The 27,399-nt window shown below is 39.4% G+C and overlaps 1 protein-coding gene across 3 annotated transcripts in view; it reads left to right on the forward strand.

Moving 5' to 3' along the window:
- The window catches only part of LOC134615563 (NACHT, LRR and PYD domains-containing protein 3-like), a 72,781-nt gene extending 45,615 nt beyond the window's left edge, over positions 1-27,166 (forward strand). The window contains exons 5-8 of one of the 3 annotated variants that reach the window (XM_063460106.1): positions 12,402-12,485; positions 20,546-20,629; positions 25,763-26,598; positions 26,753-27,166. In XM_063460106.1, the coding sequence (XP_063316176.1) occupies positions 12,402-12,485; positions 20,546-20,629; positions 25,763-26,120 (526 nt within the window). In that variant the 3' untranslated portion in view covers positions 26,121-26,598; positions 26,753-27,166. Of the gene's footprint in view, positions 1-12,401; positions 12,486-15,659; positions 16,008-20,545; positions 20,630-25,762; positions 26,599-26,752 lie in introns of those variants that run through there. The other 2 variants (XM_063460107.1, XM_063460108.1) reach the window with 2 other exon arrangements.
- The last annotated feature ends 233 nt before the right edge of the window (positions 27,167-27,399 follow it).

Raw genomic sequence — 27,399 nt, forward strand, 5'->3', positions numbered from 1 at the left:
ACAGCTTTGCCCGGGACGCAGATAACTGTGTACTACCCCCGGATAAGTTTACCCCAACTATTCTGTATATGGGGGTATCATTGCACTAAGATGACATAGCTGAGCAACATATTAGGTGTTATACTGCCGTAGCACACATAAGGATAGCAAAATATACAGTAACATCTCCAAGTGTGTGTCAAAAAGGCAGAAAAAATGCTAATTGCAACTAGACTTGGTACAAACTAACAAAAAAATGATCCCACACTAAGGTTTAGAATATACCTTTTGAAATACCCTGGGGTGTCTACTTTAAGAAATGGTAGGCCTTTGTGGGGTAGTTTGAATTTAATACCTGCTAAGATGCTTGGAAATTGCACATAGGCCCAGCGTCAAAATTCAAAGTTCGGTAAAAACTGATATGGCTTGGTCTCCTATATGGCACTGTAGCTTCACAAAATAGTCCCAAAGACATACAATAGGGGTGTCATTTTACTCAGAAGACTTAGCTGAACATAATTTGGGGGGTATGAACTTAGTGGCACATGTGAAATATACAAAATGCCCAGCACAAATGCAATCCATATGTAAAAAACGCACAAAATTATTTTATACCACATACTTTGGCATCTATTGGTGAAAAAATGGGGGCATGTTAAGGCACAATATGCACCTTATGAGATACCCTGGAGTGTCTACTTTAAGAAATGGTAGGCCTTTGTGGGGTAGTTTGAATTTAAAACATGCTAAGATGCTTGGAAATTGCACATAGGCCCAGCGTCAAAATTCAAAGTTCGGTAAAAACTGATATGGCTTGGTCTCCTATATGGCACTGTAGCTTCACAAAATAGTCCCAAAGACATACAACAGGGGTGTCATTTTACTCAGAAGACTTAGCTGAACATAATTTGGGGGGTATGAACTTAGTGGCACATGTGAAATATACAAAATGCCCAGCACAAATGCAATCCATATGTAAAAAACGCACAAAATAATTTTATACCACATACTTTGGCATCTATTGGTGAAAAAATGGGGGCATGTTAAGGCACAATATGCACCTTATGAGATACCCTGGAGTGTCTACTTTTACAAATGGTAGGCCTTTGGGTTTTTTTTTCGAACAGACAGACTGTTATAATACCCCAAATGGAAGCATAGGCTCATTAAATCCGTCTCTCAAAATTCTACTGTGAATACTGAAAAGGACAGGTCTCCTATATGGCACTGTAGCTTCACGAAATAGTGCCAAAGATATACAATGGGGGTACCGTTGTACTCAGCAGAAGTAACTGAACACATAATAAAACTTTGTACAGGAATAGCACACACCAACTTTACAAAATACACATGAGAAGTTCTTTGTTATAAGTTTGTGTGCGAAAACCCCCAAAAAACACAATTTTACTCCAATATTTAGCAGAGGTTGGCGGTAAAATGGCTACGTAGAAAGTGTCAAAACAACCTTAGGTAAATAGCCTGTGGTGTCTACTTTATATAAATATATACTTTTGTGTGGCAATTTTGTTTTCTTTTATGGCTATTAGGCTGACAAGACAAACATACCAAATTCTAAAATCGCTCCACATAAAAAGTTTATTTTACTCCTTGTGCTTTGTGACCTGTAACTACCAAAAAAAACTTAAAATCCCAGACACATTATATATTCTGTAATTCAGAACAACTAAATGAATTTATTTTTAATTACTTTCCTTAACCTGCACTAATTATGCACACATTATTATTGCAAAAACTGTAAAAAAACACACAAAAATTCATTTTTTTTGCATATTTCTGTATTTTTTTAATAATAAATAAGCATTTATATATATATGAGTTACATCAAATTAAAGCCCTTTCTGTCCTTTAAAAAACGGTATATAATATGTGTCGGTGCAATGAATTAGTAAAAAGCAAATTGCAGTTGAACGCAAATAGCAAAAAATGCAAAAAATGCCGTTGTCATTAAGTGAAAGACAAGCTTCTGAAGCTCTGTCCTTAAGGGGTTAAGCTTATTTGTTGTTTTTCTTTAGTCACACTTTTTATTTAGAAATTATTGTGAGCAACACTCTTAGAGAAAAAGTGTCTTCACTTTTTCCCATTTTCAAATATTGTGAGAAAGAAGAAAATTATTGTTGAACAAATACCTTAGGTTTTCTTTTGTTTTTGAAGCTGTGAAGTTTTACTCGCCATGCATACAATATATATACACTGCTCAAAAAAATAAAGGGAACACTTAAACAACACAATATAACTCCAAGTCAATCACACTTCTGTGAAATCAAACTGTACACTTAGGAAGCAACACTGAGTGACAATCAATTTCACATGCTGTTGTGCAAATGGGATAGACAACAGGTGGAAATTATAGGCAATTAGCAAGACACCCCCAATAAAGGAGTGGTTCTGCAGGTGGTGACCACAGACCACTTCTCAATTCCAATGCTTCCTGGCTGATGTTTTGGTCACTTTTGAATGCTGGTGGTGCTTTCACTCTAGTGGTAGCATGAGACAACCCACACAAGTGGCTCAGGTTGTGTAGCTCATCCAGGATGGCACATCAATGCGAGCTGTGGTAAGAAGGTTTGCTGTGTCTGTCAGCGTAGTGTCCAGAGCATGGAGGCGCTACCAGGAGACAGGCCAGTACATCAGGAGACGTGGAGGAGGCCGTAGGAGGGCATCAACCCAGAAGCAGAACCGCTACCTCTGCCTTTGTGCAAGGAGGAACAGGAGGAGCACTGCCAGAGCCCTGCAAAATGACCTCCAGCAGGCCACAAATGTGCATGTGTCTGCTCAAACGGTCAGAAACAGACTCCATGAGGGTGGTATGAGGGCCCGACGTCAACAGGTGGGGGTTGTGCTTACAACTCAACACCGTGCAAGACATTGGCATTTGCCAGAGAACACCAAGATTGACAAATTCGCCACTGGCGCCCTATGCTCTTCACAGATGAAAGCAGGTTCACACTGAGCACATGTGACAGACGTGACAGAGTCTGAAGACGCCATGGAGAACGTTCTGCTGCCTGCAACATCCTCCTGCATGACCGGTTTGGCAGTGGGTCAGTAATGGTGTTGTCACGCCTTGTCAGAGGGCAGCATGGGTCCCGGCGGGCGTGCATTGCTACAACGGTATTCCCACAAACTAAGGGAAATACTGCCAAACACTCATCAGAGGTGACCCCTCCTCTCTCAGCAGCCGGCTCTGTATCATTAAGGGCGATGCCCGCTGCTGCTGTGAAAAAATTAAGGGTTTCCTGTTTAACCCTTAAAGGGCCAGATCAATTAATTTAATATGGGTGTGTTACACACATAAACTTGATCACGTTTCCCTCGAGCCTATCAGGAAACGCCTTTAGCTATTTAAACCTAGTTTGTCCATTTCTCTGTGCCCTGTCGTGGTTTCCAGTTGGTTATCCGAGTGCGCGTTTCTTGTATTGATTTCTTGTGTATCTGACCTTGGCTTCCCTTATTGACTATCCGATCTCTGTATTCCTTGACTTTTGGCTTGGCTCCTGACTATTCTGATATCTCCATTTCTTGACGTTTGGCTTGTTTACCATTTGCGGTATACCTTTGTCTTGGCTTTTCCCTATCTTGTGTCTTTTGCCTTTTTACGTTAAATCCGGACATTCTAAGGTCCGGTAATACGTTTTAGGTATTTGCTTTATATCTACTTAAGTTCTGCGTGTTGGGCATCTACAGAAATCCTGACAGGCGTGGGGTGGCATTTCTATGGGGGGCCATACAGCCCTCCATGTGCTCGCCAGAGGTAGCCTGACTGCCATTAGGTACAGAGATGAGATCCTCAGATCCCTTGTGAGACCATATCCTAGTGCGGTTGGCCCTGGGTTCCTCCTAATGCAAGACAATGCTAGACCTCATGTGGCTGGAGTGTGTCAGCAGTTCCTGCAAGACGAAGGCATTGATGCTATGGACTGGCCTGCCCGTTCCCCAGACCTGAATCCAATTGAGCACATCTGGGACATCATGTCTTGCTCCATCCACCAATGTCACGTTGCAACACAGACTGTCCAGGAGTTGGCAGATGCTTTAGTTCAGGTCTGGGAGGAGATCCCTCAGGAGATCATTCGCCACCTCATCAGGAGCATGCACAGGCGTTGTAGGGAGGCCACACACACTACTGAGCCTCATTTTGACTTGTTTTAAGGACATTACATCAAAGTTGGATCAGCCTGTAGTGTGTTTTCCACTTTAATTTTGAGTGTGACTCCAAATCCAGACCTCCATGGGTTGAAAAATTTGATTTCCATTTTTTTATTTTTGTGTGATTTTGTTGATAGCACATTCAACTATGTGAAGAAAAAAATATTTCAGAAGAATATTTAATTCATTCAGATCTAGGATGTGTTATTTTTGTGTTCCCTTTATTTTTTTGAGCAGTGTGTGTATGTGTGTGTATGTATGTATGTGTGTGTATATATTTATATATATATATATATATATATATATATATATATATATATATATATACATATCCCAATAGGTTAGAGTGGGTGAAAAATTGTGATTGAAAACCACTTCCATCTGAAGTCCTGAAGTCTGTGGATAGTTAATACAATGTTAAACAAAAATGTGGAAGGGGTTTTCAATCACAATTTATCCCCACCTTAACCTTTTTGAATTTTGCTTCCCAAGCACTACCAAGCCTCAATAGCAAACCAGTAACCAACCTCATGCTGATGATTTGCATTAACAATGAAACAGCTGTCCATGAGTGGTTCACTGGCTTTGCATCTTTTCCTAAGTTTTGTTTCAAAGCTGTTGTATACAGCAAACACAGACTCAAAGGAATCCATGTTTAAAATGGAATGAGGCAAAAATGTGATTCTTTGTTAAACTAATTTGCATATGCCCATCCAGAATCCTTTGCAGTAGTAACATCACTGCAGATTTGTGATTTCTGTGGGAGAAGCAAGTCTTATGGCTTGACTGGTGGGCAGATATTTGTTTAACATTGTATGTATATATATCTGTTGTAAAAATAAACACTTATAGTATAGTAAATCGTCATCTTATTTCAGTTTCTAATTAAAAAATCTTTTTCTAATTAAAAAATAATTAATCTTATTTTACTTATTCACCATCGTCTCCTAGCTTCTAGTGAATAATCCAGCCAGAAGACCTGGACATATATTTTATCTTAATATGCTGGTCTATATTTATCAAATGCAATTTTCTATCCACCATGATTTGCTGTTTATTGAATAAAGCCCTAGATGTGGCAAAAAACAAATCTCTTTATATTCAATGCAATTTATTCTCAGTTTAGTGCCCTTTGCTGGTTACAGAATATCACCACTTGTAAATTTAGCTGTGAGGTTAATATGCGTTTCACCTTTCAAAATGCTTTGCTGTTCTCCTTAAAAGCCACCAAACTTTCCGTAGAAACTGAACTGTGTATGACTAGTCAGTTTTTCTTTTTGCCCATGCTATTTCAGAAAAGAAAACCAATCTAACATAGAACACGTATATGTATCTCTTGAATCATGTAGTCCATATTGTGTTTACAATAAGATGCGTTGCAAGTAACTTATGTAGCATATGTAACTAAATACTCTGCAATGTAAGGATATTGATTTGTTTTATACAGGCAGGATTTTTTAACCCCTTAAGGACCGGACTGTTTTTGCGATGTTGTACATTTGCGACCAGGCATCTTTTTACACTTTTGTGGTGTTTGTGTTTAGCTGTAATTTTCCGCTCTCTCATTTACTGTTCCCATACAAATTATATATTATTTTTTCAGGACAAAAGGGGCTTTCTTTACATACCATTATTTATATAATCTCATGTAATTTAATAAAAAAAAAATGAAAAAATATGATGAAAAATTGAAAAAAATACATGTTTTTTTACTTTTATGTGAAAAATCTTTTACTCATCTACAAAAGCAAATGAAAAAAAAACTGCTAAGTAGATTCAAAATGTTGTCCTGAGTTTAAAAATACCCAGTGTTTACATGCTTTTTGCTATTTTTTTGCATGTTATAGGGCTATAAGTACAAGTAGGATATTGCGTACATACATACATTTTTAAAATGTATCAATAGTGACATTGTAACACTATTATCTGTCATAAATCTCTGAATACCACCCCACATGTACATATTTTTTTTAAAGTAGACAACCCAAGGTATTCAATATGGGGTATGTCCAGACTTTTTTAGTAGCCACTTAGTCGCAAACACTGGCCATATTTGTTTGTGTGTGAAAAAAGTAAAAAACTAAATTGAACGTTAATTTTGGCCAGTGTTTGTGACTAAGTGGTTACTAAAAAAGACTGGACATACACCATTTGCAATACATTGGGTTGTCTTCTTTTGAAAATGGTATGCCATCATGGGGGTAATTCTCATTCCTCGGCTACCATACGCTCTCAAAGGCAACGGAACCAACCTGGCCATTTTCAATGTAAAAATATTTGACCCATATATTTGACCCTGTAACTTTCAAAAACGCTATAAAACCTGTACATGGGGGGTACTGTTATACTCAGGAGACTTTGCTGAACACAAATATTAGTGTTTCAAAACTGGAAAATGTATCACAACAATTATATCATCAGTAAAAGTGCTGTTTGTGTGTGAAAAATTAAAAAAAAGTCACTTTCACTGACAATATCATCACTGTGATATGATTTACTGTTTTGAATCACTAATATTTGTGTTCAGCGAAGTCTCCCGAGTAAAACAGTACCCCCCCATGTACTGGTTTTAGGGTGTCGTAGAACGTTACAGGGTAAAATACAGTGCTAACAAATTAAATTCTCTGGACTTTCGACCTGGGTTGGCAGGCAGGTCCCTTAAATTGCAATCAATAAAATGTACACATATATAATTATTTGTATTTATTAACTTTAACCTTTATTTTTTTTTTCTTTGATTTTACACTAGCAGGGAGACTGCCTGTCAGCACAGACAGTCCCCCTGCAGGCAGACACATGGACACCTATTGTGACCATGTGGTCGCTCTGTTGAGCGATCACATGGTCACAGGTGTCCTAATCTGCCATGTGGAGACTGTCTGGGCTGCAGACAGTCTCCCCACACCGGGACCAACGCCGATCGCCGCCGGGGGAACGACGGCGATCGGGTAAATAACTAAGACCGTTAGGACGGTTCAGGACCGTCAGCGGTCGGCAATGCAAAAATGCCGATGACGGTCCTGAACCGTCCTCGGTCCTTAAGGGGTTAATTACTGATTTAATAAAAAAATAATAATACTGAGTAGCATTCAGTCTTTCTCTGCTTCTCTCTCTTCATGCAATCTTTAGAAATGGGCGTTAAAAAAAAATAACGTTTGTATAGGCATTCTACAGTGTCTACATCACCATAGTAACACAACTGGATATGAATTGGAGTACAACGACACAGGGAAACATGTTATAGTATATCTTATGTCTTGAATTTATTGTAAAATAAATCAGATTAGAATTAGAAAACAGTTAAAGGAGAAAATGTTATTGTTCTTTTACATGTTGAATTACATCTGATGTTTGTTTACCAGTTTTTTTTTTGGTCTAGGCCCATGCTGTCAGGGCCATGACAGAAATCACAAAACTCCCCATATGGCAGAAGAATCTGCTAATCTAATATCCACATCATAGTTGTCCATACAACTATTTATTTTTTAAATAAATATGTATGCAAGGTCAGGAAAACATGCAAACTCGATATTGTCCCGTATTAAACAAAGGTATTAAACAAAGTTCTATAGCAGTTAATGGTAGCTGCTTGTGTACACCTTTCCAAGGTTACATATCCAGACAGTCCCAGGGCTTTATCTGCCGTCCATGTCTGTGTCACGGTTCTCACCATGCCATCCAGATGGCCAGGCGTGGTCACCACAGGTGCCAGACAGGGGATATGAACCTGGGGCCTTCTGCATCCTAAGCCTGCATTCCTGCCTCGGAGCAACTTCTGAATTTTGGATCTTGACTTGTTTATCTTGGTATTGTCTGCAGCACTGGGAGCTGGACTTCACCTGTGGTTGCTGTCTATCACTCTAACTCCACCTGAGGCAGATTACTTGTTATCCACCTATATAATACTGCCTCTCTCTGAGGGCAGGGTCAGTTAGTTGTTACATGTTTCCTGTTGCTTAAGACTGACTTAGCTTGTCACCCCTGCTTCTGGATCTTCGTTATTGCCTGTTTGCTGCCTGCCCTGACCTTTGGAACCGTGCCTGACTACTCTTCTGGATTTGCCCTTGTCTGTTTCCTCGTACCCGGTTACTGTTCCTGCCTAAGCCCCCGTGCACAGATTCACAGCCCAGGTAATCTGCAAGGGTGAGCAAACATCTCTGCACTTCAGACTCCAACTAAGGTAAGCTGTGACATAACAAACTGACCATCATGGAATCTGCAGAGATGTGTAAACTGCTTACCCAGCAAGTGTCCAACCTGTCCCAGACTGTTTTGGAGCTGCAGCAAGAAGTTCAATTTCTTAGACACTGTACGCCCAGCTATGGAACCTGCTTATCCTGAGCCGTTCGTCATTATGCCTGAGAAATTTTATGGTAGCCGTATCCATCCAGCACTTTAAGTAGACTGCAAATTGTTGTTTGCCTTGAAGCCTCGGACTTATGCTACTGCCTTCATAATGGTCAGAGCGGCTATCAATCTCCTGTCTGGACGGATCAGAACATGGGCACACCAGATGTTGCAGGCTAAGAGTCCTGTCCTTGACAGTTCGGATTCCTTCATGAGTGCTATGGACTCACAGTGCAAGACCTCTAGTAAGACCGCTGTGCCAAAGCCTGCACCCCGTCCCAGAGGATCCCAGATTCCTAGAAACAGGGAGAACCAGTACCAACACTACATCCCTATGTTGCCTCCTTATGATCCGGTTCTTAGGAAGACTCCAAAGGTATCCTATGTTCCTCTTGACTCCGAGGAACCTATGGAAATAGGCCTAGTCCAGCTCAAAGTGACTCATGAAGAAAGAGACTGGAGGAGAAGCCATGGCCTTTGTTTTTACTGTGGAGAAAGGGGACACAAACTGTTTGTTTGCCAGGAAGAGATCGATTGCTAAACCTAAGGCAATACTTGAATTATGATACTACTGCTGCTTTATATTCTTTCCAACTGTATTCTACTGCGATTTCCCATACAGATTGAACTTGTAGTTTCATAATCCTACTTGCACCTATTATAGTACATTCCCACTAGACTTTACCTCAATTATGCATAACGATCATATAGGACCTAGAACATGCAAACCTTAACTAACTGAAACCACAAATAATAGAATACAGGTTTTTGTTTTTTTTTTTGGGGGGGGGGGGGGAGGTTAACCTCTATTGAGAATTCTTGGCAGAATGACAATTTTACTGTAATTAAAGCCATTCATATCAGGATAATTTCCCTTACACCAGCAAATATTCTCCTTTAGTTGTGCTGACCTCAGAAGTACTAAATGGAACTGTTAATTTTGTTCTTCTGGCTATTATAGATGTGCTCTCATGTCGCTGTGTTTGCATATAAATCCATAAAGGGCTATGCTAGTGAGCATAAGTGAAAGTTTAGCATTTTATCTTACACAGGGAATAGGAGATGTGACTGATGGAGTCTACTTTGCTATAAGCATGGTCTTTTTCTTTATTTATCATGTGAGTTACGAATGGATTTCATAAGAGAAGTAAACTATTACTTTCCTATGTTCTAGTTTATATGGTTTTAAAATACTGATGTGACTGAAACAATCCACCCAGGAAACTCTCCAGAGTAGAGATCCTGTTGGATTTATCTCAATTGAATATTCAACATCCCTGGGTCTTAAAACTGATGTGGACATTGTCAATTTTCCCTCCAAGTCTAGGATAGTTATTCCTATAGTGAATGCCTTCATAATAAGAGTTTAACCACTACATGACATTGTAGGTTATAGTGCTGTTAAGCTACAGGCTATACTCCCTGGTTCTGTGATCATTCTTGAGTGTTGGCCTGGTCCTTGCACGTCATATTGTTAACATGTCAGCAGATTTTTAGCCTTTCACAGCTGTCCACTTTTGCACTGACAATAGGAGAGTAGTTGTCTTTGAAATGGATGCATTAGGGACCAGTTCTGGCCAAACTAATTTGACCCAGAATTGTGTGTCTGCACCGAAAGCCTTTTAGCACGATTATCACTACAATGGCATGTGTCATGGTGCTTATACCACATCTTTAACCATCATGGGTCTTTCTAAGTAACACTCTCACAGTAAGAACATCCTACAATGTAAGTACTATATTTACACAACAATAACTTTAAAATGGCACACAATGAAAAAATATTAAACCACATATAGCTAGATTTTGATTTAAAAAAAGTCTCACAACATTGCTAAATAACTTTTGACAGCCACAACATTAAAACCACTGAATGGTGAAGTGAATAACATTAATTATATCATTACAAGTGAACAGTCCTTGAATTGCATGTGTTGGAAGTATGAAACTGCAACATTACCATTAATCCACCCTTTACCTCAATAGCCCCAAAACTATTTTTGATTACTTTCTCCCCTGGGCTATCACAGAAGGCTAATTCCCCATCTCATGTAGATGGCAATACCATCTATCTATCTCTATATCTTTTTTTTTTCTCCTGCATTCAAGTCTCTAATCTCTACAACACTCAATTTCCTCTCTGAGATCACCACCTCATCATTTGCTCTTGCGAGCCCACTAACTTAACCCCCTCAGCCTAACCTGAATTCTATTGGTCTCCAGCAGCTGTCAGCTGATATCCATTTTCAACTCTCAGCCATTCCTACCTTCTCCTGTACTCACTGGCTATCTCCTCATATAACACTAGATCCGTGTGAATAAATCAAAAAAGCCCCCTATATGGAGAATATCTAAACAGGGCATGAACCCTACTACTAATGTATAAAACAGAAATCAGGGAAAATCTCTCTCTTGAGAAATCCCTCTTGAGTAAAAAAAAAAAGATAATTGGTTGAAAAATTAAACTAACATATAACCATAGACGAGGATATATCCTAGTGATATATTAACGCATATAGTCTCTCAAGTTACCAATGTCTATATAACATGGGTCCATTTACTGAAAAGAGCCCCTTATAATATAGTCCCAGTTAGACCTTAAAGAGGTGGGTTTATATCAACAGACTTTAGATGAAAAAGACAAATACGGGAGAAACTTGCTAAGATGTGAAAAGGTTAGAATAAGAGAAAACGAGATTAATATGGAGGAGTATAACGCACATAAGACCTGTATCTTAACACAGGTCAATAAAGCGTTCGTACAGGACAATATCTATTGTGTAAATATATTATAAATTCACCCTGAGTAGAGAAGGGTAGTGTATAACGAAAAGTACAGAATCTTAACCTCTCCATTTAAAATGATGCAGCATAATACTGTGGTAAAAATACCCTGCATGCTATTAGCTCAACACTTTCAAAGAATAGATACAAACATATCTTAGTGGAGTAAATTACTGCTTTGTGGAGTTAATTATTGCTACAAACAATATTGGTTGTTATCGATATATAATGTCTCTCAGTATGAGGAGATAAAATACTATGAGGACCAAGACAAGGATTGAATCCGTTCACAGATTCTAAATTGATTTCATTGCTTCTTAACTAACACTTCTAATGTAGGGAGAAGAGCTAAATGGTGAAATAGGCAGCTGTACTATCCATCATATTAGACATAAGCATCTATTTAATTTAGGAGCAACTCCATTGCTCATGTCTGTCTAGATATTAGCTGGTTACCTGTAGGTAGTAAGTCAATCGACTAAGCTATCCAAAGATTGCTGCATGAGCGCCTGTTCAGCCAGAGTATTGCTCAATTGATCTCATGGATAGTCAGTCACAGTAAGGATTATCAACTCAAAAATGTAAACAGCCATGTAGAATTAATTCTATCCATATAATTATACCCTCTAATATCGCTTCAATATGCAAGTATCCCTCGATTTAAGTGGAGTCCCTTAGGTAATAGGAACACATCCCCCGATCTCCAAATAAACCCCCCTTCTCCTAATAAAGAGGAAAAAAAACAATTATTAACTAAGTGAAAAAATAAATCCGTGCATAGTGACGTGATTAAAATAAAGATTTTCATATACTGTGACCAGACCTCCATTATTTTTGACTAGATTAGGTGTCTAAAAACAAAACAAAAAAACAATTGCATTCTGTGAGCTTTGAAATTGCTATTTAGTGAGAGTGAGTGCATTTGATCATGTATGTTATAAGAATTGGCCCCAGCAATACCCTATAATGTATGCATGTTCAGGTGAGCTCAGCCCTCTTGGTTCCATATAATCTTTCATCATAACATAATTTCATTGTGTAAAATAAAAAGATATTTGATACAACTCATCTGTTAGAAGTATATAAACTAGGATGTTACCTGTTCTTTGTGTTTTATTTTTTAGGCTCGGATGGACACAACTAGAAGATGAGGACTTTTTACAAATCTATAAGGCTCTCTGTTCTAACTGCAGTTTGCAAGGATTATGGTAAGTAAAGAGAGAAAAAAGGAATAATAATGAATGTTTGTTTCCTATAGCTGACAATATTGATATTCATCAACCTTGGACAGGGTATTTAAATAATGTTTTTTTTCCAAACAAGGTCTTTGACATGAATAAAACATAATTTCAGCTGCTTATGTCGCTATGCTATGTGCCGTGAAGCCTTTCTACATTTCCTCCGTGTGTGTTTTTAATTTTGTTTGTTTGTTTGTTTTTTACTGTTTTTTTACATCTTATGTTGGTGCTATGGAGGATGCTCACAGTGAATGATAGTGCTATATAACTATGAAGCATATACATGTATAATTGATGAAATGAGACTTGGAACCTCTTTCTTCATACAAATGTGATACCCAGATTGCATTATGCAATTTGCCAATAAACCTATTTATCATTAAACATATTTTGTGTGTGTGTGTGTGTGTGTGTATATATATATATATATATATATACATGTGTGTTTTGTATATATACACTAAGAATACCCGGTACATTCAGAACAGCAGGAAATAGCCATTAACAAGCTATCTTTTCTATTTATAAGGTTGTTTGCTCAAAACACCTTTCCAGAAATATTTCTGGGTTGTACAAGTGATAAAATGTATATATTTTTTTCTTTCCCTGTTACTTTCCCTGTATACTAAAACTACTGTGATTTAAGGTTCTGTATCTTAAAATTCAGATGGGAATTTTGTCAAATGAAATAAAGGCATTGTTTTATTTTAAAAAATATTTTTACTTGTATGCCAAGCAAATGCAGGTTTTTTTTTTTGTATCAGAGTTGTTGAGGCGTTGTCTTACTGTTTTCTTATACAATAGCTTATTTAGTATCTTCGATGTGGTATATATATTTCTGTCTCACTGTTACAGACCACCATCAGTATTACGTTTCATTCTCTAAACAAATACCAAGGCATCTGACATTATTACTGTCTGTGTTGATTATCTCCATGCCACCAACCAAAATATTTAATAGTCTTATTTCTCGTTTTATCAGAGGCAGAACATGTGTTTTTTTCCTGAAATATCTTTGCGTTTTCACTCTTTGCAAACAATTCATAGCCTGACATGTATCCACTAAGATATAGGGTTGAGTAGGATTAACAGACCCACAGAAAAATATAGGAATCCGCAACGCAAATACACTCGGGGCCCTATGCCCATCGCCCATCTTGGATCCTAAACAAAACCATTAGAGCAGCAGTATCACATCCCCCTTCTAAATGAGTATTCCGTAAAGATAAAATCTTTATGAAATACTCATATTAACTGTACTTTATTGTTACTGAAACTCCAATCCACTCAAAAGATATACTAAAACAAGGTAGGAGTCTTTTTCTAACACTTTTCCTATGTGTATTTTTCCTACGCTTGATAAAACTGGAGTTACTTTATGTCAAGGGTTGTCAAGCCCCCAGCCATCACTAGTGAAAACTGAATGGTAAAATGGTCTGTCTAAAGAAGGCTCTCGCAGAGAGTACAACGCTCACGTTGGCTCATGGCAGCTGAAGTGCCAGGACCTGAAGAGGTCCAGCAGGAAGAGCATGATGGCTGCAGCGAGGAACAGGTCCAGCTAGGTATAACTCACCTCCCTGTGCACCCTGCGGCAGCCAGACATTCAAAAGTAAAGTCACGGCTGGAGGTTCTGTGCAAATGGCGACAGTTATTTTGACACTTGTGCAGCATTAGAAATCACTACACGGATACAGTGTCAGTGTTAATAATAAATAAATAGTAATCATTCGCAAGTAAATATAGGAAAGGAAACAAAACAGGTTGATAGAATCTTAATAGCATCGCAAAATAGCATCGCTGAAATATTAAAATTATGCATTTCTTTTGTTTTCTACAGTCAGATATATAGGGTTCATGAATTTTGGGCTAAGATGTAGCTTTGAAAGTATAATTAAGTCTTGCCAAGGGCACAAATTCAGCCAAGCATCAAATCTTTAATTGAAAAACAGACAGGCTTCTTCTGGAGGATTTTCATTTTCAAAGTGTCTTAGAAATAGTCTGCATTCACAAATTTAACCTTTCTTTGAAAAAAAGAAAAGTAATGCAAATTAAATAATTAAAATAATTAGTTGTAGATTTTTTAAAAATCTTTGTTTTTTATTATTTGTAACACTTTGTGTAGATAGAAATCATTTGTAGTTTGTATGAATTTGACTTTACTTTTTAATATGTATCTCGGTGAACTGTTCAAGATAGGTTTTACACAAAAGATTAGAATGTTTTTCAACTCCGTTCTCAATATAAGCCAACAGTCCAGGATTTAAGCATTCCCCTGTTTGTTCCTATTGGGATACTGACAATCCGAACAGTTGGTACAATTTGGACTGCTTGTCTTTGAGAACTGGGTTGGGAATCACTGGCTTAGAACACAGGACTTTTAAGTGTTACTTTTAAGAGCCATAAGGTTGTTGCAAAATACATTTTGGATGAATGAGGAAAAGTATAAAATCCACTGCAGTGATCATCATGATACTCTTGGAATAAGATTTGCTGGGTGGTAATACAATGCTAATAGTAGCTCAAAAGTAATTGGAATAAAAAAAATGATGAAGGTTCATAAGAACAAGGTGAAGCAGCAGACATTGGGGGACTACAGATCCGCAGAGGGTAAAAACAAACTCTCCACTGATCTGGGTGACTGCCAATTTATTTGAATTTCACTCAATAACCGTAGGATGACATCAAGTAGTCTACCAAAAAAAAATGGCAAATGGCAGCTGGGGTGAGGTGCAAAGCAAGGATGGTTTAAAACAAGCTCTTAGAGCACTTCAGAAGTAATAAAAAGCTAGACAAAAGCCCGTCTTCAATGAGAAGCAAAGAAGAGCCAAGCTGAGGTGTATGCAATAGACTATAATGATTTGACTATAGAGGACTACTGGTGAGTTACATTTTCAGCTTTTCCCAACACTTGGTTGTCCAATAGTTAGAGAGAGACCTGGGGAGGCTTACAAGCCACCATGTTGCACTCACTTTATGTCACACCCACCATGAAATTTGATGAAGGAACTGTAATGATAGAGGGGTGCTTCCTCAAGGCCCGAATTGGGCACAAATCATGCTGCGTACAAGGTTATCTTGGAAGATAGCTTGCTTCCTTCTGTTCTTTAAATGTTCTCAAACTCTGTGAAGTGTTTTTCTTTCCAGCAGGACAATGCTTCATGCCACAACGCCAGATCAATGTATGTGTGGGTGGAGGACCACCATCAACACCCTGTCATGTCCAGCCCACTCTCCAGACCTGAACCAAATTCAAAACCTCTGCAATATGAGAGGAAGATAGATTGTCACAATAAATCAAGCAAACCTGTGCTGGTTGAATTATTGCAACCGAAGTGGCATAAAGTCACCAAACAGCAATGTGAAAGACTGAAGGAGAGTATGCCAAGAAGCATGAAAGCTTTGATTGAAGATTAGGCTTATTTCCCCCCTCGAAAATAGTGTAATTAATAATTCTGCAAATAAGTGTCCAAAATGACAATATTTTTTATTTGGAATTTGGGAATGCTGTAAATAGTTTATAGATTAAATCAGAAATGTGGATTATAATATATATATGTGTGTGTGTGCGTGTGCATATATATGTGTATATTTATGTGTGTATGTATGTATATATATATATGCCAAAATATCAGTAGTGCAGTATGTAATGATACTTTTTTATTGAACTTACATAATATTTAAAAGACAAGTTTTCAAGATTTATCCTCGCTTCCTAATGTCTGAAGCAATGCTGATCAATCTGGTAGAATTTAGCACTTGTTTATTCTGATGAAAACAAAAACAAACAAAAATATGTATGCAGCTGTATATTTGTATGCTCTGCTCTGCTGTTGTTTTTTGTTTTGTTTTTTCATTTGTGAAAAACATAATTTATTTTAAGTTTTAATCTCTTTCAGATTGTCTGTATTAAAGGACCACTCTAGTGCCAGGAAAACTTACTCGTTTTCCTGGCACTAGAGTGCCCTGAGGGTGCCCACACCCTCAGGGTCCCCCTCCCGCCCGGCTCTGGAAAGGGGAAAAGGGGTAAAACTTACCTTTTTCCATCGCTGGGCGGGGAGCTCTCCGCCTCCTCTCCGCCTCCTCTCCGCCTCCTCTCCGCCTCCTCTCCGCCCCGTCGGCTGAATGCGCACGCGCGGCAAGAGCTGCGCGCACATTCAGCCGGTCGCATAGGAAAGCATTTACAATGCTTTCCTATGGACGCTTGCGTGCTCTCACTGTGATTTTCACAGTGAGAATCACGCAAGCGCCTCTAGCGGCTGTCAATGAGACAGCCACTAGAGGATTAGGGGGAAGGCTTAACCAATTTATAAACATAGCAGTTTCTCTGAAACTGCTATGTTTATAAAAAAATTGGTTAACCCTAGCTGGACCTGGCACCCAGACCACTTCATTAAGCTGAAGTGGTCTGGGTGCCTAGAGTGGTCCTTTAAGAGAGGAAAACTCTCAAAAGCCTGTCTTTTAATTATTACTATGTTAGTCCAATAAAAAAGGTATCATACTGCAAAACTCTGATATTTTGGCATCTTGTCTACTGGACTAATACGGCCATTTCAATCTACACTTTGTATGTATATATATACATATTTCTCGCTCTCTCGCTTATTGGTTGATTACAGATGTATCACTGTTTGATAAACTGAAATGATTTTTATTGATTAGATTTTAAAGGGAGGCACTATCATTTGAAAATGTTAATGTTATACAACTATAATTGTTCTATTTGTTGATTAGATATGGGGAATAAGGTAGCAGTTTAATGTATCTTTGAAAGCTGTATATTTGTATTTTGTGGCATTAGGTGAAATTTAAATCTTAAAAATGTTTAAATCTTGTTCTTCATACCAAAATGTTATTTTACTTGGATAATACCTAGTGACGGAGCATATTGTAATTTTAATTGCAAGTCAATATGGAGAAAATTAAATCAGGCTACACAGGGGAAACTTGGCAATATCTGTTTTAATTGAACGACTCCGATTATTGTGCATACTAAGGATAAAAACACAAAACGTAAACATGTTTATTACATTTAACAGTGTTGTAGCAGTGAGAGGCCCCTAAAGATGTATTCCAGTGAAATACTGTAAGATTTAAAAACTAATTGAAAATGTTGTTTGCATTCTTATTGCAGAAGAAACATTTATTATTTATGGTCACAAATAATGTCAACATTATTATAGCAAAATATTGTGTATGTGTAGTCTTTAATTTACTGGTGTAATTCATGTAGACCTCCAAAGTTAATGTAAAACTTGGGAGTTCAAACATTACAACCATGCAGTAATATGTGACGCACACTACAAGTTATTATATATTTTCATAAAAAAACACAAAATAAATGGTATTTATCAGTCAGATAAAAAAATACTTTATTCCTTAGGAGCACTTCTGATCATGACCCACCGCACCCGGGCAAAGATGCTGAACTAGCACAACCAGGTCCGGTGCAAGGATTTTTGGCTACACAAGTGAAGATGCATTTTGGCACCCCATTCCCCTCTCCCCACAAAAATGCATCTTCACCGGTGTCTTGTAAACCCCTTTTTGAATTTTTTACCCCCTTTAGTGTATTGTATCTCCTGTTTAGTCTGTCCTACACTCCCTTGTATGTCTCATACAACCCTCTTCTTTCCCACAGCCCTTTTCTGTGAGTCTCTCCCATCAGCCCACTAGGGGCTCTAATTGGGAATAGGGGCTGTAGTAGTGAGTTAGGGGCTGAAATAGGTTGATGGTAGTAAGGGGCTTCGTGTGGGGGAATAGAGGCTGTAGAGGAAGGGATGTGTAGTAGGGGAGTTATGGGCTGTAAAGGTGGGGCAGGGCTTGTAGAGGGGGGACAGGGGCTGTATGATGGGGAAGAAACTGTAGAGGGGGGAGAGTATAATGGAGTCAGGGGCTGAAGAGGGGAGGCAGGGGCTGTAGAGAGGGGCAGGGGCTGTGGAGGGGGGACGGGGCAGTAGTATGGAGGCAGGGGCCATGGAGGGGGAGACAGGGCAGTAGTATGGAGGCAGGGGCCATGGAGGGGGGGCAGGGGCAGTGTAATGGAGGAAGGGGCTGTAGAGGGGGAGGCAGGGGCTGTAGAGGGGGGCAGGGCAGTAGTATGGAGGCAGGGGCCATGGGGGGGGGCAGGGGCAGTGTAATGGAGGAAGGGGCTGTAGAGGGGGAGGCAGGGGCTGTAGGAGGTGAACAGGGGGACAGGGGATGTTGAGGGGAGAATGGGCAGCAGGGGGGACATGGGAAGCAATATGTAGGCAGGGGCTGTAGAGGAGAGGACAGGGGCAGTATAATGGAGCTAGGGCTGTAGAGGGGGGCAGGAACTCTAGATGGGGGACAGGGGCTGTAGAGGGGGCAGGGGCTGTACAATGGAGGCAGGGGCTGTAGAGGGGGCAGGGGCTGTACAATGGAGGCAGGGGCTGTAGAGAGGGGACAGGGGCAGTAGTATGGAGGCAAGTGCTGTAGAGGAAGAGGGGGAGGGGAAGGGGCAGTATTATAGAGGCATAGCTTGTAGAGGGGGAGGGGCAGAGGCTGCATAGGGGGGGCATGGGCAGCATGCTGGGGACAGAGGCTGTAGGGGGGACAGGGGCAGTATAATGGAGGCAGGGGCTGTAGAGGGGGGACAGGGACAGTATTGTAGAGGTAGGGTTGTAGAGGGGCGGGCGCAGGGGCTGCATAAGGGGGACATAGGCAACATGGTAAGGACAGAGGCTGTAGGGGGGCAGGGGCAGTATAATGTAGGCAGGGGCTGCTTTAAAAACAAAAATGGGAATAAAAACAAAACAAAAAAATTTTGATTATATAAAAAAAAACAATCTAAAAAAGTGCCCCCCCCTCCCCCTCTCCCTCCCTCTCCCTGAGGCTTACCTTGGGCCGAGGAAGGGGAGGATCTTACCCCTGGTGGTCAGGTGGGATGCGCTAGACAGGAGCTGGAGGCAGAGGATCCACTGAAGACCGCTGGGGAGTCTGGGAGCAGTGGAAGTCATGCCCCCCTCCTCTGACATCATCAGAGGAGGCTGGCTGACTTCACAGCCCTGCTCCTGCTCTGTGCTGGCTGCAGGGAGAGCAAGGTGAGTTGAGAAATCCGAGTCCCCAGCCAGCGGCAGTGGATTCGGATTTTGCGCCCCCTTGCTCTGGTGCCCTAAGGTAGCCACCTGTGCCGCCTTATGGACGCGCCGGCCCTGAGCACAACCATGAGAAACAAATCGCAGAAGTAGTTGGTTATAGTAGCAACATTTAGTGAAAAAATATCAAACAGGGAACCTTTTTAAACAAGTCACCAGGCATAAGTCCTGCCTGAGAAAGCACTGTGATTGGTTGATGAGTTGTTTGGGAAGGTTGGTGATTTGGGTCTGGAGGACCTGAATTAAATCTGTAATAGAGGAATGGTAAGTTTGTACAGAAGCTTCATTTCTGTAATGAATGATAGACCAAAAATGGAACATGTCATAGATGAGAATGGGTTCAATAAAGGCTTGTGGGAATGCATTTCTGCTTGATTTACATAGTTAATTTACTCAAAAATAAATAAATAAATAAATAAATCACTGCCTCCCAGTCCACTGGGAAATTGATCTGAAATCTGTGCCTGACCAGGCCTCTCTCTCTGAACAGAGGAAAATAGCATGCAGGAACTCCTACAGGGTTTTTCACTAAACATTGATTTTTTTGAGAATTAAATACAAATGGCAAAGTGCGTAGGCTACATAAAGCTGATAGGGAAAATTCTCAAACTCAGCAGTGGACAGTTTGGCGGCTTTTTCAGCTTACATTTTGCCATACTGATTTTAAAATTTAGTTTTTTTTGTGAATAACAGTGTTAGCATGCCCCCGTCTCAAAGAGAAACTCCATTCTGGATATTGTAGGAGCACTGAGACATGGCTTCCAGTATGAGTATAAAATTGAATTATATAGCAATGAAATGAGAATTACTTTGGCACTTCCGTAAGTCTTCTCTTAATAGAGGTCTTTGATAATCTAGTGATGTAAGTTTTATATATTTCATAGTATTAAATAATACTGGGTTCTTCTTTTCCAGGGTTGAAGGTAATAATATCAGCTATAAAGCTGTTGAACAGTTTTTGGACATAACCCTAACCAATACAACTTTACAGTATGCCGTGTAAGTACATATTTACAGATATTATTTTTGAAATAAAAATGTGTTCTGAACTGAAGGATGGGTGAATTGATGTACACTTGGAATTATTTCTAACATTGGCCTTGGTTTAATAATTCTTCCAAGTGTTAGAAAAATGTTCTAAATGATTTATCTATAATAATTCCCATATAGTTCAATGGTGATTTCTGTAGATAAATAATTTGGTAAGTGTATTTAACAGCATCGAATCATTTGGAAAGCTTATCAAATTTATGTCCGTGTCTCCAACAGTTTGCGGGACAGATTTGTTTGAAAAGTGGAAATGTAAACTTAAAGGGACACTTGAGGCATTAATACAATTTTCATGCATTTTGACCTACATAGTGCAGTTGTTTTCATGCTCAATTTTATATGGTTGTAGCATAATTTTTTATTTTCTCTGTCCTACTTCTTCCATTATACAATATTTTTGTATTGCTGATTTTTGTATCATGTACATGATGTCAACACCAAAGTTGTTTTAAGTAGAAAGTGGATCACTAAACTCCATGTCCCAGAAACCTCTCCTTTCTGCAGTTTTGAAATTGTGCACAAAGGAATTAGGCATGCTTCTGGCATTCCAAATGGAAAAAAGGGATATTTTCAATTTAGGGGTGTGAGTGGCGGTGTGGCCGGTGGTGGAGCTCTTTTAGCTGACTTACTAATAACAATTTATGCAACAAAAAGTTAATTAAGAGCTAAAAAAACACTTCTAATTTACACCGGCTGATGTTAAATCACACATATTGTACTTTAAAGACACATTAGTGTTAGTATTATTGATGTAGAGCTCAGTTTTACACAATGCAGACAAGCACACAGAATAACAAATTTATAGTAGATTGAAACATAAGTGCAATATCTACACTTTGACCCCTTCACATGCATTCATACCCAGTGTGTGTATACAGAATTTGCATAATAGCAAATTTCATTTTTTTTTGTAAATTAATTTCATTAGCAAATTCTGCCTTTAACAAGTGCTGAAAGTCACAGCTCAGTATCACTAAAAGCCACCAAGCTGTGACCTTCACATAACTGAACAAAGAGAGTAACTGTGTTCAGGTCTGTCTTCTGGCAGCCCAAGCAGCAGCACTGGAGGGGAGGAGGGAAGCGGGGGAAGTGGCCAACAACTCATTCTTCACTAAGAAAAAAGTTTTTTGCGCACTATCTCAAATCCCTAAGCAGATTTAAATAACTGGAGTTTTTTTAGTATCACTCAAATAGCCATTCAAGTGTACGCTCACCTGCCATGTCAAGGCAAAAAAAGGTGAGTACTACACTAACAATTCACCTTGCTGCTTTCAGCTAAATGGTATAATCGCTACAGGGACAGATAATGGTATTTTTCTGAAACCCTACACACTCATTAACACACATTAGGTAACATATGGATTGATCAACAGCACTGTAACATGGCTGTGTAGTACCATGGCAAATACAAACATACAAAATTAAGCTTTGTGTTCAAACTCAAATATACAAACTTTTGTATTTGTTTTTTTAATTTATGTATTGGGGCTGATGTGTAATACAGTCATTGCTGCCACCCAGGAGTAATGGGAGTTTGAGCTCAAGGCTTAATTTTGTATTAGCTCATTCTCCCATGTCTGTGCTGTATTCACATACAGCACTGCGGGGATGAAATATGATAGCAGATCTTCCCTGCTCCATTTGAAACACAGCAGGAGAGTTGCTGTTGGCAGACACTGGATAGAGAGACACAGAGCAAATGGAGGGTGGCTGAAGTGGTGAGCTTAAGGATGTGAGCAACTCACCTCACCTGCAAAGAAAACAAGCAGCAATGTATAGCAAGGCTGAACAGGGAAATACAGCCACCCCACATACAATATACCCCCCACAAACTCATGCTGTCATATCACCCCCTCTAGCAAACCTTCTCCCTCACACACATGTGCTGTGACATCTCCCGTTCCACCGACACACTCTGTCATCCCCTTCCCCTAAACACACTCATTTATCCTGTTACATAACTCCCTCCCCCCACATACTCAGTCACCCTGTCACATTACCTCCTCTCACACTCATCCTGTCACAACATTCCCTCCCTCAAACATACAGTCACCCTGTCCAGGCCCGGACTGGGAAAAAAATTCAGCCCGGGCATTTTTGGTTCACAGCGGCCCACTGAAAAGGGGGCGGGGCCAGATAGGGTGTGTTTTGTCATCCCCAATGACAAGCACGCCCCATCTCAGTGAGCATGTTGGTTCAATGCTCTTCCAGGGCATGAGAAAAGGGCCCTGTATTTTTTCTGCACAGTGCAAGCAAATTTAATAACATGCTTGCGTTGTGTTTGCTTGAAACTTGTCTCAGTGGTTTCCATAATTGGGATACTCACTGTATCCCATTTATGGAGACACTGTGTTTGCTTAAATAGAATCTAGTTTGTGCATGGGGGATCCAGAGTGTGTATGTCAGAAATGTAGTGTGTGTAGGTGGTGCAGCGTCTGTGTGTAGGAGATCTAGTGTGTGTTTGAAGGACTCAGGAGCGTGTATAGGAGATCTAGTGAGTGTGTGTGTGTGTGTGCGTGTGTAGAGGATTCAGAGTGTATATAGAGATCTAGTGTGTGTATATCTGTAGAGTTGGGTAGGAATCTAGTGTTTGTCTGGAATTTAATGTGTTTAGGGGTGCAGTATGTGTGTGAGGGGTTCTGTAGTATATATACATATATGTTTGGTGTGTAGTATTGTGTGTGTGTGTGCGTGGTGCAGCGTGTTTGGGGGCTGCTTTGTGTGTGTGCTTGGTGCAGCGTGTTTGGGGCTGCTTTGTGTGTGTGCTGTGTGTGCTGTGTGTGTTAGGATGCTGTGTGAGGGTGATGTGTGTGTGTGTGTGTGTGTTTTAGGGTGCTGTGTGAAGGTTCTGTGTGTGTGAGTGAGTGAGGGTGCTGTGTGTTGGGGCGCTGTGTTAGGGCGCTGTGTGTGTTAGGGTGGTGTGTGCATTAGCGTGCTGTGTTAGGGTGCTGTGTGTTAGGGCGCTGTGTGTGTTAGGGTGATGTGTTAGGGCACTGTGTGTGGTAGGGTGATGTGTGTTAGGGTGCTGTATGAGGGTGATGTGTGTTAGGGTGCTGCATGAGGATGATGTGTGTTAAGGTGATGTATGAGGGTGATGTGTGTTAAGGTGATGTATGAGGGTGATGTGTGTTAGGGTGCTGTATGAGGGTGATGTGTGTTAGGGTGCTGTATGAGGGTGATGTGTGTTAGGGTGCTGTATGAGGGTGATGTGTGTTAAGGTGCTGTATGAGGGTGATGTGTGTTAGGGTGCTGTATGAGGGTGATGTGTGTTAGGGTGCGGTATGAGGGTGATGTGTGTCCCGGATCTCGCGAGAGAAACCCGGCGGAGCTGCAAGTTAGAGCTCCGCCGGGTCCTTTCTCCAGACTGGCTGGCTCCCTCCCTCCCTCCCCGCCGGCGGCCGCATTTGACAGCATGTGGGCCGGTGAGGGAGATCCTTTATCTCCCCACCGGCCCTTCATGGAACACAGTGGGGCCGGCGCTCGGATAGCGCCGGCCCTGCATAGACCAGGTAGATCTCCCTGGCCTCGGCCCGTGGCCATCGCGGCCCACCGGGCATTTGCCCGGTTTGCCCGATGGCCAGTCCGGGCCTGACCCTGTCACATCATCCCTCCTCCATACACACTTAGTCACCCTGTCACAGTCCCCTCACACAGTCACTCCCATCACTTACCCCTCACTTGGAGTCACATTGCCAAATGTCCCTTGTCATATTAACTCTGTCACAACCACCCTGCAACAGTCACCCTCAGAAACACACAGGCACCCTTAGGCACAAACAGCATTCCACAGACAGTAACCCTCAGACACAGAGATACACAGACACACATAGACACAGATAAGATTTGCTGGTGCAGTCATGGATACACATACACACAGCTATACACTCACAGATGCACAAGGATACTCACTGCCAGAAACACTCCAGGCAGAAACACACTACACAATGCCAGACATGCACAAATGTGTATCAATACACATTGCTAGACACATACTGTGATTGTGTGACTGTACCTGTCAATGTATGTGTCTGCGTGTTTCTTTACATCAGTATGTTACATATAGTTACATAGCTGAAAAGAGACTGGCGTCCATCAAGTGTTTGTGTGTATGCGCGTATCAAGTGCATATATCACAGTGAATATATGCTATATATATATATATATATATATATATATATATATATATATATATATATATATATATATATATATATACATATATATATATGTATATATATATATATATACATGCATATATCAATGGGTGTATGTGTGCACATGCATTTGCACATGCATTTGTGCACATGCAATATGGCTGCAATTTGAGGGTGATATGGTAACATTGCAATATATACAATATACATAGGGATATTTATGTATGTGTGTATATATACATACACACACACACACACACACCAGTGAGAAATTTGTGCATATTCGACAATGTATAGATGAGAGGATTATAACCTATGTGAGTAAAAAGGACTGATACATATTGAGGAATTTTATTATTTACAAATCTGTTGTCCTATCTGTAACATCATTCATTGGTAAACTATTTTTAAAAAGTTTTTCTGCCCAGTCAAAAATGTTTTTGTTCCCATAAAATAATGCAGTATCTAGGCATACTGAAATGAAAACTACATCCAGCCTTGAGTGTCTCTTCAAATATATTATTTTAGATGTCATATCTGTTTTTCTGCTTATATCTTTTGCTGTAGATCTGCAGATGTTTGCTTTCTTGATTAGATTTTGTTTCTCCTGCAATATGCTAATGTAATGTTATATGCTCAGCCAGGTTAGACCTTTTTTAGGAGAAAAAAAACGAGAAATAGCTTGAGTTATTAGAGGAAACCGAGTCCAGCATTGACCTGTGCATTGAACTATAGCACAATAATTTTAATTATGTCTTATTAAATCCATAAAATGTTTTAAAAAGAAATTTGTATGGTAATACTTGATAAGTCAGATATTTTTTGCATTTAAACTAAACATACACTATATCGATTTTATTGGATATTTTGTCCATGTAATGTGTCTTGAGTGTTAAAATCAAAATGTTTGTGTTTTTTTTAATTTAAGGCTTCTTGGAAATAAACTGCAAGCAGATGAACTTGCAGCTCTAATAGTAAATCCTCACAAGAAAGTCATTGTTGTTCACATTGACAATGACTATGGTGAAGAATTTTGGCAGGGATGGTGGGCCTGGATTTTCCAAAGATGCAAAATGTGCAGTGATGAGAAAATTGTTGCTTTCCTGACAAAAGTTTATCGAGGACTTGGCCTCTGCCATGGGAAAAGCACTACTTGGATGGATAATTGGTATACTGAAATAGATCAATTCTTACAGGAAAGAATAAAGAATTGTCCCGTCAACAACATTAGAAAGAAAATTGAGACTCTTAAACAGATGTTTCATGAACAATCAGCTAAGCAGTGATATACGTTGTAACTCCCACACAATCTGCATTGAGCTCTCAAAGTGTAATAGCGAGAATCTAAACTCAATCTCTGTAACTTGAGAATGGTCACTCTTGAGCATTGCATACATCAGTAGACCTGGTTTCAATGCTTTTGGTTATTTTTCTATGGTCTTCAACAATTTGTGATATAAATTCACATTTGATTTGTGATTTCAAGCCACAATTTTAGTCAAGAAGAAGGCATTTTAACTGGAGTGAAAAGTCCAATATCAAAGTCAAGCTGAGCACAGTAGGATCACTTCATATTCAAATATCGGAAACCAGTGCCATCTGTAAAGGGATTTATTGGACAGTTGTGTTCTAGTTCTTTAAGTAGGTAATCGTCGTGGTAACCAAAATTACATAAGTCTTGGTTGACTCTCTTTTAACTCTTTAAGCTAAAGTCATGTTTATAGTCTGCACTCACTTATTTCAAGTGTTTCTGACATAGTTTTTGTTATTTCAATAGTAAATTGAATTTAATCTCTTCCACTGGTACATTGTGCCAGCAGAATTGATAACAAATATATAGATTGAGTGAAAATCCTATTTAAAAAGTGTGAAGAAGCAGGTCAAGTAAAATCCAAACATGGTTGGGTCTGGAAGTGAGTATTACAATATTGTAACATACGCGGAGCTGAGGAATTGGGGGCACTGAACAGGAGGTGTGTGATGTTCTTATATAAATATTTTACATTGAATATATAATTTATCTATATGATAAAATATGTATTAAATGCCAATAGGTGTAATTTGTATCAAAGAAAACATAACAAGTCATAACAAGTTCATGTTAAACACCAATATCAGTGTTTTTTATTCTGTAAGTCATCCTCATAAATTCTATATTTGTTTTTCTTGCAATTTTTTGTTGTTGTTTTGCAGAACATGCATTTAGTATACCAAAAGTGAAACTTCTCAAAAAAATACAGCATAGAATATGCGGAAGAAAGGAATTTGGGGTGCAATTCTCCATAATGAAAATTGAGAACAGCAGCGTGGAGGTTATTTAAAAAAAAAAAAACGAAAAAAACAATTATATATATACTTTAACATTTCATATAATGAAATAAGATTAAGTGGGATTTAGTACCAATGTTAAATGTACCAAGATATATATGTATACATTGCTTTGTTACATTGTACCATCTATTAAACACAGAAAATACATGGGAATACACTATCTAAAATGAATATAATGGCAGCTGCACAAATTATCACTTTAAAGTGGGTGATTTATGAAATAGTCATCCTCGT

This window comes from Pelobates fuscus, chromosome 6 (genome assembly GCF_036172605.1).
Source record: "Pelobates fuscus isolate aPelFus1 chromosome 6, aPelFus1.pri, whole genome shotgun sequence".
Lineage (NCBI taxonomy): Eukaryota > Metazoa > Chordata > Amphibia > Anura > Pelobatidae > Pelobates > Pelobates fuscus.